The sequence below is a fragment of the Pleurodeles waltl genome, chromosome 8 (assembly GCF_031143425.1).
Source record: "Pleurodeles waltl isolate 20211129_DDA chromosome 8, aPleWal1.hap1.20221129, whole genome shotgun sequence".
NCBI classification, from domain to species: Eukaryota; Metazoa; Chordata; class Amphibia; order Caudata; family Salamandridae; genus Pleurodeles; species Pleurodeles waltl.
In genome coordinates this window covers 459,310,545-459,323,688 of record NC_090447.1, presented here as the reverse complement: position 1 = coordinate 459,323,688, position 13,144 = coordinate 459,310,545, and the positions used below count along the sequence as shown (strand labels likewise).

At 42.2% G+C, this 13,144-nt stretch overlaps 1 protein-coding gene across 1 annotated transcript in view; it reads right to left on the bottom strand.

Moving 5' to 3' along the window:
- Positions 1-13,144, bottom strand: part of NPAS2 (neuronal PAS domain protein 2) — a 611,171-nt gene that overhangs the window by 301,940 nt on the left and 296,087 nt on the right. Inside the window, exon 6 of the mRNA XM_069204404.1 lies at positions 9,824-9,944. Within this exon, the coding sequence (XP_069060505.1) occupies positions 9,824-9,944 (121 nt within the window). The remainder of the gene's footprint in view (positions 1-9,823; positions 9,945-13,144) is intronic.

The following is a 13,144-nucleotide window of genomic DNA, read 5'->3' as shown; positions in this document are numbered from 1 at the left end:
AATAAGAGAACTCGGTTTTAATAGCTAACCCAAAATCACCATGTACTCACAAAACCGTCCAAAAACACATATAAAATCCCAATAATTTTGAACAAAATATAATGTAAAGCAAGAAAATTGAAAAAACTAAACAAAAGTCAAGGTACGAAGCATCAGCAGATAATCATTTTTGTAAAAAGAGAAAGCGAGTTCAGACAAGCAAGTTCAATAAGGAAAGTCTCATGCATTAAAGTGGCATGTGCAAAGAGACTCCGTTTTGGATGGTAACTATTTTGAAAGCAGGTGCAAACAAGCATGTCAAACTAAAAGGGTGTCATACATTAACATGTTCAAAGGGACTCTATCTTGGATAATAATTCAGTTTTGGGAGGAAGTACAGACAAGCTAGTTAGGTGAGCAAGGTCTCATGCATTAAAATTGCACGTGCAAGGAGACTCTATTTTGGGTACTGGCCAGCAGTCCTTTATTTTCTTCTAGGAAGGCTAAATTGAATGCAGTGTAAGCATAAGTACAAAAAAGTCTAGCTATCTTTGGTACTATTATTCAGCAGTTTTTGCAATTGGTGGATGAATTGTCCAGATTTAGCTAGGTCAGCCGGTTCTTTCGGAGTAAAAACGAAGTTCCTGACTTGAACACAAGTTTGCATACCATGGCTTAAAAAAAAGAGCTTTTGACAAAGTGCAACGTGCATTCCTCAGTGCTGGGCAGCAGCAAAGTAAGTGACTGAATTATTCAGATTTATACCCACAAAGCCTGCCATTGGTAATCATGGAAAGGGAGTGGCATTTTGGGTTCATCTCTTTAATCTTAAGGGCCATCAACCTTGGAACCATGATTCGTGACAGGCAGGTTTTCCCAGTCGGACACTTTAAATACGGCTGCTCAGTCAGTGGATGTGGACGAGGCTCATACGATGGTATCATGGTCTCTACCACTGGAGAGCTATTCAATTTGGACAAGTCTGTTATCATAGAAATAAATCTGGTCTGCCTCTTTAGAACTGCTTTAAGGGAAAATGAAGTGTACCCAAAGCTGACTAATCAATTTGTGGAGACTGAAATGCAGTGACTAGAAAATGTAACCAGGGATTAGCTTTCAGGTTGAAGATAGAATGAATTACCGATTTCAGTGAATTAGGCAGCACCTTAGCAACCCTGTAATAATATTTTAAAAAGGCACACATATGAACCCACTTCTGGCTTTCTAGACTGAGCTCTACTTTTACTAAGCAACCTCTGATGTACTGTGGCAACGTGAACACCCTCTTATAGGCTTTAGCGTGGAGTTGATCCAATCAATACTTCAAAGTAGTTTCATGAAAGTGGCGCTTTCTGCAAAGACGTTGTGCTGATTAATGTGTCCATCAAGGCCTAAGATCCCAGGATAATGCGTAAGTGCAGAAGACACTTGGTTAATTTATTGTCTGCAGAGTAAGGTGCTTGTCATGAAACTTCATCAACAGTACCAGTAGTGTTCCTTGAGTAAATGTGTATGGTTGGTATAGGTGAATCCTGAGTGCACATGGAGGAACTATATCAATCTGAGTGATAATTGCTGGTTGAGTTTGCTGTATAATTGTGAAAGCATTGGTATCCCCGTACTGTTTTTGAAGTATTTGGTTACCCGATCCTTTAGTGGACAGACAGCTGTTGTTGGTTTTAGCTCATAATATTTTGCTATAGGTTTGCGTGAAGAATGATTGTAAGAGAAATTGTAAAGAAGGGGAGCTGCTACAAAGAGTGAGACTGACATCGTGTGTCACGCTGGTATAGGTCGGTTGGTGCAAAGACGTGCAGGTGTTAGTGGACTACATCATAGAGTGTTGCACTGCTATTGGTTGTGAACATCGAAAAGAGGATTGTGGGAACAGGGTTACTTCCTGACTGCGAATGAAAAGTCAATTGTGAATTGTTGAAATTTCACTGAAAATGAAGTTCTTTAAAGCATTGAAAAGTTTAATGAAAGGTGACATATTTGTCCCGGTTAAAGAACTGAGAAAGAAGGTGCATTTGCATTTCAATGCTATAGAACATTCAATTTGAGAATTATTAAGAATCTGATGCAAATATTATATGGGATGAAACCGCCTCCAAGATCCGTACAGTTTGAAGCACTTAGGGGCATATTTATACTCTGTTTGCGCCAAATTTGCGTCAAAATTTTTGACGCACATTCGGCGCAAACACTGCCCCATATTTATACTTTGACGTCCGACGCAGCTGGCGTCAAAGTTCCACCATGTGCGCCATTTTTTAGAAGGGTGAACCAGCCTTGCGTTAATTATATGCAAGGTAGGCGTTCCCTTCTAAAAAATGACTTTAAGGCCTGTGCCCCATATTTATACTGTGACGTCATTTTGACGCACAGGAGGGGGCAGGCCTTAAAAAATGGCGCCGAGCCTGATGGGCGCCGTTTTTTAACGCCTGGGTCAGAGCAGGCGTTAAGGGACCTGTGGGCTCAGAAGGAGCCCAGAGGTGCCCTCCCATGCCCCCAGGAACACCCCCTGCCACCCTTGCCCACCCCAGGAGGACACCCAAGGATGGAGGGACCCATCCCAGGGAAAGAAAGGTAAGTGCAGGTAGGTATTTTTTTTCGTATTTTTTTTGTGGCATAGAGGGGCCTGATTTGTGCCCCCCTACATGCCACTATGCCCAATGACCATGCCCAGGGGACATAAGTCCCCTGGGCATGGTCATTGGGCAAGGGGGCATGACTCCTGTCTTTGCTAAGACAGGAGTCATTTCAATGGGGGTTGGGCGGCGAATAAAATGACGCAAATCGGGTTGAGGCCAAAATTTTGCCTCAGCCTGACTTGCCCCATTTTTTGATGCCCAAGCTCCATTTTCTCCTACGCCGGCGCTGCCTGGTGTGAGTCATTTTTTTTGACGCACACCAGTCCGCAGCGCCGGCTAACGTCATCCAATAAATAAGGCGCCCGCATTGCGCTTTGGAATGGCGTTAGCTGGCGTTAAAATTTTTGACGCACAACTGCGTTGGCGCAGTTGTGCGTCAAAAAGTATAAATATGGCCCTTAATTCTTTGGAGCACATAGCTCATTAGAGACAGAGAGGTATGAGGGCAGAGTAAAGAAAGCAATAACAATTGCAGAGTCGAGATGGGATAATCAACAAAAAGTCTAGAGAGCAGACATAATAGAGGGAACTAGATTGTACTGTGTCTTAATGAGTGACGAAGGAGACACTCAACCAAAGATTAATAAAAAGACAGTGAAGGCAGAACAGACAGCAGAGACAGACAAAAATGCTAAAGTCTTGGACAGTGATTCGGACGATGATTTTATAAATCAGTTACTGTTGAATCGCCTAACTCCATTTAATTTTGAGCAGACAGAAGTGTCAGGTGAGACACTGAGACATGTGGCTATTGATGTACCTATTGCACCTGTTGAACAGAGCTCTACTTAGACAGTACAGACTCCAAATTTTAATCCAGTGGGACAGAGTTTTAATTCAACTCAAATGGGACAGAGTTTTAACTCAAATCAGACAGGACAGAATTTCAAAACTCATTTAACAGGGCAAGGTTTAGGGATGACAGTTCCACAGAATCAAAATAATGATGTCACTCCAGCTGCATTAACAGTTCCAGTGACAATAGGTCCAGTTTCTTCCCCTATATGGTCCAGGTATGATAGAAAATAATGTACATCCATTAAATGTCCCAAATGTCCAGAACATTTCAAATGTCCAGAATGTCAGAATACCCCAGTTGCTCACATTGTTCCTTTATAGACAAATGTACAGGGATTTGTTAGTCTAAGTGGTTCAGAATTAGAAAGAGCTCTTTCACTTCCAAGACCATTAACCCCTACATGCATTTCAGATCCGACTCCAATGACAAGTCAAACAGGATATACTCCTGATGCGAGAGTACCTGAGAGATTCTATGAAAAATAATTTTAGTACCCCAAATAGAAGGTTATGCATCAACTTTTTGGAAGAAGAAATTATTTGAATTAGGTAAGAGGAGACACACTGTCAAACCTTCCATTAAGTTTGCAAGGTTTCAATGCCCAGGAATTAAATGATTGGCTAAGTAACCTGACTGCTAGAGGTGCAACAGGAGGAAATACAGATTACAGTTGAAGGATCAGTACAAACACCGTAGAGAGAAAGTCCACCTGATATACACAGATTGAAATTGGCGTTAAATGAGATGGTATGGGGAAACGTGGATACAGCCCAGTTAGATATGAACAGAGAGGACAAACTGCGATTCACATACAACGTCATCACAAAACGTGCAGGACAAGCTTTTGAAAGACTAGCTAAATTAGCCCAGATATATGATGTTGATTTGGAGAATTTGAAGCCTTTAAAAAAGACCTATCATTTAGAATACAGTGACAGAGATATCATGAACATGAGACCTCCAGAAATGAAATTGCAGATTAGCAAAAAAATTGGTTACATGGAAAAATAGAGTGCATCAGACAAGTGGAAAGGACGATGGGCAAAGAAAAGAGATGAGAAGAAAGTGAAACCAGAACTGTCTCTGGCTGGAGCAGGTCAGAGTGAAAGAAAGGTAAAAATGCTTCCCAGGAGAGAAATTCATGGTGTCCATGTCCATGTACCCTGGAGTAGAAATTATATTTTGTAATTCACAAATTATTTCCTGAAATTGAGAGAGAAAAGCCAGCTGAATGGTACAGGCAGACTGAACGATTTGTGAAACTTTCCAAATGTTTGTGGGAAGATTTGAATACACTGTTTGACATGGTTCTGAATGATTGAAGGATTGAATGTAAAGTTGCTATTGATTGGCCTGACAGAGAACCTCCAAGAGATTCAGTGACAAATGTGCCATCCTGAAGAAGTAATGAAAAAGTATCAGAAGGTTATTGGATTTTTGAAAGACAAGATGTCCCCTAAAGATACTGATTCGCTGCAAACTGACAGAATGACTCAGGAGTCTAAGGAATCAATGCATTCCTATTATGAGAGATTCTTGCAGGCTTTTGTGTTCAGATTTGTTCAGTGACTAAAGCCATAAGTGAATATTATGATTCAGCAGCATTTGATTTGTTGGTGGAACAAAGCGATTGATGAGATCCTGCGATATGCAAAGTATTGCAGAGATGGATTGGATTTGAAGCAGAAAATGTTGAAAGAAATGCAGCACACATCAGTTAGTGACTTGTTAATTTTAGGGATTTATTTGCTTAATCAACTAGCTTAGGTGATGTTAGGTTGTCTTTATGCTTAGAAGAGTTGGTCAATGTTTGTTTACTGAGCATCAATTACTCTTATTGTTTTGCAGAGCCTTACTTGAGAGTTTAGTATGCATTGTGCTTATCAAGCTTCAATTGTTCCAACGCTTAGCATCTCTGATGGTAATATTGTCTCTTTATGGTCTTGTATTGAGAGTTGTTTATATTAACCTGAGATTGGGCTTGTAATCAGACCCTTTAACTTTATTTGGACTTGGGTGTTCCATGTGTGACCAAATAGGACATACTGTAAATTAAAATATTGATTGGTTTGTGACATGTTTGATTTTCTCCTCCCCCTTTGCTAGGGTGAAAAGACCTGTCGACCTCACTTGAATCATGAGCAAATTGCTTTCACACCACCTTTGGTCAAATTTAGAGATTACTGCTGACCCAGTGATCAACTCTCTAGTTTTAAAGGAACCACCATCATGGCAGTTCATTTCAATGTACAAAAAGTTTGGTGAATGGCTGCTCTCAGTTTTGACAATCATTCACCACATTTTTCAAAATGTTTTGACATGCATGTTATGGGAGGTTTCTCCCATCGTGTGGGGGTCATTATTTATTTTATCTGTCCCTCTTTTCCTGGCAGTGACCAACAGGAAGAAAATACATTACACCATGGACAGTATAATATTCTTCCTTGTACAGCCTCTACTCTGGCCACTGGTAAACGTTTTCTGACAATGAAGTCAATGGGGACTCCGTCAACAGAAAACTTAGGGTTTACCCATCCCTAAATGAGGTGGGTGAACCAAGGGTTTGTGGGAGAGGGTTCTCTGAGCCTGATTTAGATCTTGGCAGTTACACTGCCAAGCTGCATTGGTGGTGGACCGGAAAAGACTGCCAAGTTGATGGTCTTCCGTTCACCGTAGTTAGATGTTACAATTCTGCAAGTTGATTGATTGGTAGGGATTGTTGATGGAGGGAGACAGTGGCAGGCCCAATGGACTTTGTACAATGGCAGTGGCTATGAGAGAGAGGTAAGTGACACACACACACAAACACTGTCCCATAGCCATATGCGTCCCCCTCCACTACACACTACACAAAAGCCACATTCACACAATAACCCATTGCCATTCTGACACAATGCAACACGTACATGCCAAAAACACACATTGACATACGTCCATAGCACAACATACCTACACCATTGATGCTGCACCCACGCACGACACAGCCACAACACACAACTACACACTCACCTACACCAACACACTCACACACACACACACACACACACAGCTACACACATCATGACAACCCCTGCCACACAACAACCACAGTCACCTGAAGGAGTCACACCGCAGCACAACATAAACACATTGGTCTCACATGCAAGTGAAACACATACAGACACAACCACAGCACCCACTCCAGCTCCTTCCACCTCAACCAGCCAATCCACACACACACACACATACATATACACGTACACACTCACAAACAGATGGCACAAACCTACCCATACAGGTCCCCGTGCAATGCACACACATGGACACCATTGTCCAGTGAGAGTATACCATCACTGTGATGCCTGCATTCCTTTGGCAATAAGTACTGACACCACAACGACAGTTGTGCATGTGTGCGATATGCATTTTGTGCCGGTGTGTCCCCAGCCATGTGTGACACCAATGAGTACCCCACATATGCATGTCACAGTACTGTGACTGCAGTGCCGTCCCCCCCACTCAGTGTGCAGTGTCCACCCAACATACCCTGGCAATGTGGCATCCCTACCTTTGGGTCTATCATTTGTCGTGTTTTCTCCATGAGACAGTGGCAGCACTGATGGCAGGTATTGTCTAGTTGAAGATGAGAGGGGAGTGGAAAAAAAGTGAGTTTCACCCCTTCCCTCCACTAAACCACCAGTTCAGATATGAAGGTCAGACTGCCAGTTTTTCCTTGGCAGTAAGGTAGATCCAAATCTGCTCGTCAGTAGGTGCAGCTGGGGTCACACCTCAGCCACTTTTTACAGTTGTGCCGTTGATGTGGGAGAAGTTTCCTGGCGGACTTGGCAGGACATGGTCTTTCATCTATGTGACCACCAACATCTAAATACGGCAAGCGGACTGTCACTGCAGCGGATGGGTTTTCAGCCGAAAAGTCAACAGTGGGACTGTTACCATCAACATCAAAATCTGGCTCGTTTGTGATGGAGTACCCTGTCAGGCTAACTCTAACTCACTCCTAAAGCCGTACTAGGCCACAAAATAATTGTTAAATAAAAACTTTAAACTTAAGTCCCCATCAACCAATATGTGGCAGAGAATCTGCTCTAACTAACATTGTCAGCCGTACATGGCATCCTCCATTTATGAACCTGTCTTTGCAAACTGCAGTCCTGGATATCTATTTCTAGCACTTAATTTATAAAAGTCAAAGGGCCTGATTTTGATTTTGGCAGATGGGTTTCTCTGTCACAAACATGACAGATAGCCCATCTGCCTTATAATAAGTTCCAAATAATTTAATGCACTTGTAGGAAGGTGGGCAGGATACCTGTCACATTTGTGATGGTGTAACTCATTCACCAGACTTTAAATCAGGCCCTAAATTGCTTCTCATTACCATCAAGTAGAAGAACAAATTTAACCTGTCATTTATTAATGAACTAGATAAAATGGTGGTGACGGATTGTCACTATTTTTTATTTTCATTTGATAACATGCTAATGCACATCACATATAAATTATAATCATTGCTTACTTATATTCAAGGGTCATTTTATATTTAGATTGACTATAATTAGATATTTTTACATCATTAATTATGTATAGTGAGAGTGTGTTTACGTTAACTTAGACATAGGGCCTCATTTAGAGTTTGGTGGATGGGGCTACTCCGAAACAAATGGGACTGTTATCCCATCCTCTGTATTACAATTCCAGCCTATGGAGGTCGTAATACGGTGGACAGGATATCTGTCACTGTAGGCCTCAATTCGAAAGGCCCATGTTAAATGAAATGTTGTGTTTCTGCTTGCTGTGCATAATCTTTTTCGAGTTTCAGAAGCCAAGTTTCAACAGTACGCTCATTATTTATAACTGTGCAATTATTGTTAAAGACTATGTGAAGGCCATTGAATGTATCTATTAATGAGCTGAACAGTAAATCTTAACGCCTGTGCTCGAATCAGATTGATTGAGATATATCCCCCCTTGCAAGATAATTTTGAAGGCCACAAAACTGAAACCTTCCATTGTATGATTAATGGGAAAAGGGTCTACAGCAAGAGTTTTCAAACACTTATAAGACCCTCAGTTTTGATCCAAGTTGTTGAATTCTATGTTTTAATTGTGAATTACTAAGTTAGACACTCATATTTGCTCATGTCCACCTTTGAAGGCAGATGCCCCATCTCTCTTGAGGCCCTATGCTAATTGTATTGCAGCTCACAGAATTAGTCTCTCGAGTAAATATATTTCTTCTTTGGTTGATTGGAACCTTCATTTGGTTCTGCCTAAGAGGCTTCATTTGCTAAAAACATTCTACTTCATCTTCCCTGACCTCACATGAAACCTTAGATTAGTGTAAGGGAGTGTTTCTTCAGAGGAACTATACCTTTCATGTTTCTTCATGGGAACCACACCTTTTATGCTTTGCCTACAAAAATCCTTAAATAACTTGGATTTGCCTTTCTACTCTGACTCGGTTGGATTACATTGACATGCTGTAACCAGGTGATTATTGATTTATGACTGATTTGAGTTTATAATTGTGCTGATTTGCTAATAACCCTGTATGGTTTACAAATCTACTACTCACTTTCGTTCTTGTAGGGCAAAATGTGCTTCACCGTTATTGATATTCTATTGAACTATTAATGTTTAGCCTCAAATCGAGAGAAAGATCCATCCAATCGAGTACAGCTGGGATTTTAAATTTGTACCAAGCCTTTATACGATACAAAGCCTATCCTTTTGCTCCATCAAAGACTTCTTGCCCTATCTATTTTCCCAGGACCAATTAATAGGCTTCAGCCTTGATCCATCACTTACTTACATTTCCAGTATTTATTTATTTGCTAAATTCCGCAATTACTTTTGCTGTTGCAATAAAATAAAACACTTCATTTTAACATCCAATCTGAGAAAAGTGACCCCAGCATTTTACTTTCTGTTTGTACAATGGTAATGCCTTGCTGATAGGTACCCCACAAACTGTACTTGTGCAGCCACGATTGCCTTACACTTAACAGGCACACTCATCTCGTCCAAAACGAAATTCAACCTCATTTCTCTATTGTTGAGACAGCTGTATTGACTTTCAACTGAAGCTAGAGTTGTGTGCAGCTTGTCGTCTGATCTTTGAGTATGCTCTTACATGTATTGTTGTTTTACAAGTACCTTCTGGTTTTGGGACTAATTATCCGTGTAGTACTACTGGTATTTCTAAGAATTACAATGCCTTAGTACATCATGCAGAAAAAACAGTTAAATGAATAAGTAATTAAATATAAAAATATACTGCATATCGTCTGAGCTGAGAATAATATCAGTTTTGAAATTCTATTAATGTTTCACTCACAAAAGAGAAATTAAGGAGAAAACACACAAGTTCATTCTTTTCCTAATAACTCACAGTCTGGAAAGCTCCCTGAAGCAGGATCATTGGCAGGCATATGGGAAGATAACAGTTTGTAAATATTTGAATGTTCCTGCTCTGGGAGGAAATTCAGCAAATTCTGATCCATGACATCAGACTGCAACAAAAAAGGGGAAAAACAGAAAAAGCTAAGGTCAACAATAATTTTAATTTTTATACAATTTTCTAGTGAGATTAGATTTTGACATCACATTGAGGAAGCTAAATTCTTGAATTAAATATAAGTCCCAGCTGGCTAGGAAACAATTATGAAAAGGGTGATTTTCACTGGATGATTTTCTGTGAGCTTCATTGTGAGTGTCCTATAAATTTGCTGGTATTCCCTCTCCCCCGAGTTACTCATACCAGGCACATCAGAAATGTTGGGGAGATTATTTGAGGATTATGAGTGTGATCTTGAGGTGTCCCTCAGAAATGAGGAAGTGCCAGGGGGAATAGTAAATTCCATAACGTGCTCTGGCAGTAAATCCCAATTTTCCACAGATTTCACTGAGGGATAACACCTGCATTTAAGTGAATTTCCAGCTGAAGAACCACCGATCCAGGATAAATCAACAGATTTCATAATTACAATGGGGCTTCTAACTTTATTACTGGCCCCATCAGAATTAAGAGATAACTTTTAATGAGGCCAGAGTCTTTTTCAGTTCAAGTATGCACTCAGTGAGACCATCTGGACAGAGGTCTAAGTATTCAATCTAACAGAAATGAGTAGAGCCAAATTGCATTCCAATGGAGTTTTCAACTAAATAGGCAAGTTCAATACACACAAGAGAACATCTGGTGGAAGCCAAACCCCATTTCTAACACTACAACAAGAGGCTCTTGTTCTTGTCCTTCCTTGTGGAAAGGTTTGTAGGGATAGGCCATGACCTCCCTGCACTGTATTATATTGCATGGAGTGCAACAAAGGAGTCCGCTCTGGTATATCCAACCTATAAGACAGGTATTTGGGCAATAGGAATCTTCATTTATTAGAGCTTCAGTGTTGGTATCTAGGCTGACTGGTGATGCTGGGGGCTGAGCAGAAGACGTTCCTAAGGAGCGTCACAGTATCATGGGGGAAACAGCCTTTACCACGCAGTGCCTTTAGAACGCAGTCTCAACAACAAATGCATCTTTACCACACATTCCTGAAGCATGCAAGTCTTAACAACTACTTGCTTTAGGGAATGTGTTGTTGGGCTGGTGTTGGATTTTAAGTCCAACACATTCCCTACTGTTGCAGAAATTGGAGTTGGAATAGTAAATTATACCATTCGAAAATCCAGCGCTTCCCTAAGGCATGTAGTTGAAATGACTTGCGTGGTAAAGGAATGTGTGGTAACAACGCATTCATTGTTTAGACCACGTTTTAAAAGCATGCATGATAAATGCATGTGCGATTCATGGTTTATGTGGTAAGACCTGGTCAGACCAGGCGTTAAAAAGAGGCTCACACACCACCACTCAAGGAAAAAGCACATGTGCGGTTCGTGGTCTGTGTAGTCAGACCTGGTCAGACAAGGCATTATATTAAAAAGAGGATCACACACCACCACACAAGGAAAAAACACAAAAGAAGCCTTGGAAACTGCCAGGGCAACATGGAAGTTCTGCTGCTCCAGCTTGGCACACGCTGTAGATGGCAGATCCAACCACACCACCGCAGCAACCTCAACCCCCACCACACCAGCCACAGAGGCAGGGCAGGAGGAGGGAGAGAATCTTTAGACAGTGAATTACCATCTTTGGAATGAGGGAACAAGATGTGGTACGGATGTACAGACTCAACCGGGATTCCATCGTACGCCTGTTGCACCAGATAGCATCACACATCACAGCAAGGCTGCAAACTCCCCATAACATTCCACCCTTGACAAAACTCCTCGCTGTCCTCCACATGATGACGTCTGGATCATTCCAAACAACGGGCGCATTAGTGGCTGGTATCTCCCAGTCATCCTTCTCCGTCTGCCTACCAAAGGTGCTAGACGCAATTCTATGCCTGACGCCCCAACACATCTGCTTCCCAAACAGCCAGCAGATGCAGCAGGAGACCAAGCCAGTTTTGTATCAGATTGTTGGGTTTCCGCATGTGCTGGGTGCAATGGACTGTATCCATTTCCAACTGGTGCCACCTGCAGCAACAGAACACCGTTACAGGAACCGCAAGCACGCACATTCCAATAATGTGCAGGCCATCGTAGACCAACATGGGCTCTTCAGCAACATCCTGGCAAAATATCCCAGCGGCGTCTATGATGCATACATCTTTCGCCATTGTACCATCAACCAGCAGTTCCAGGATGGCGAATATGGCAATGGGCTACTCATAGGTAAGCCACCATACAAATCATAACACACAACACACCAACCACCAAGGATAAACAAGATAAACACCACAGTAAGTACACATGGGCAGGTACACAGAGATGTACAGGCAACAACACATAAGCTCCATGCCACACTACACTGCACACTTTGCATGTCACAAACATATAAACCCAAATCTACATAACACAGCAACACCCTGACTGGCAAACCAAATGTTTACAGGTGGAGCCAAGTCTCCTTTGTATACAGAAGCTCCTCACAGACCACTACAAGTGTCCACAGGTTGACAACTAAATACAGATCTCACACACACACACATTATACCAAACAACGAAGGGCCCAGGCATGTAAATGGCATAGGCAATGGTCATGTTGAGGACGTCACACATAGACACATTCCCAGGTAAACCATGGTGTGCAAGCCTCGGGCAGAACCTAAATCCAATCCCACCCAAGTGGTGCCATACCTAAGTATATATCATCTACACATACCTGACATACCTATAGTGTGCACATACACCTGTCTGCTGCATTGTGTCCCACACATAGGTATACACAAATATATGCCGTTGAAGACCATGGGGCTGAATCATGAGAAATGGGGCAGCATCTACTCCAGTGCCACCTCACATGTGCCCCTACTGCCCCCTAAGAACACAATGGTGGTCATTCTGACCTCGGCGGTAAAAGGCGCCTACCGCCGGTCAGAAATCCTCCATAATCCCGCCGCGGTCGCGGAAACCCGCCACGGTCATTCTGACCCGCAGAAGGCAAACCTCCGAAAATCCGACCGCCACAACAGACCGCCAGACCAGCGGTCGGCGGAAAGGTGGAGGTGACCAAACCTCCACCGCCACGCCAACAGAAATACGCCCATCCCATTACGACCCACGAATCCACGCGGCGGTCATTCAAACGCGGTATTCCATTGGCGGGACACACCGGCGCGGTCAGAATACACACAAACGAACAAAACTCACC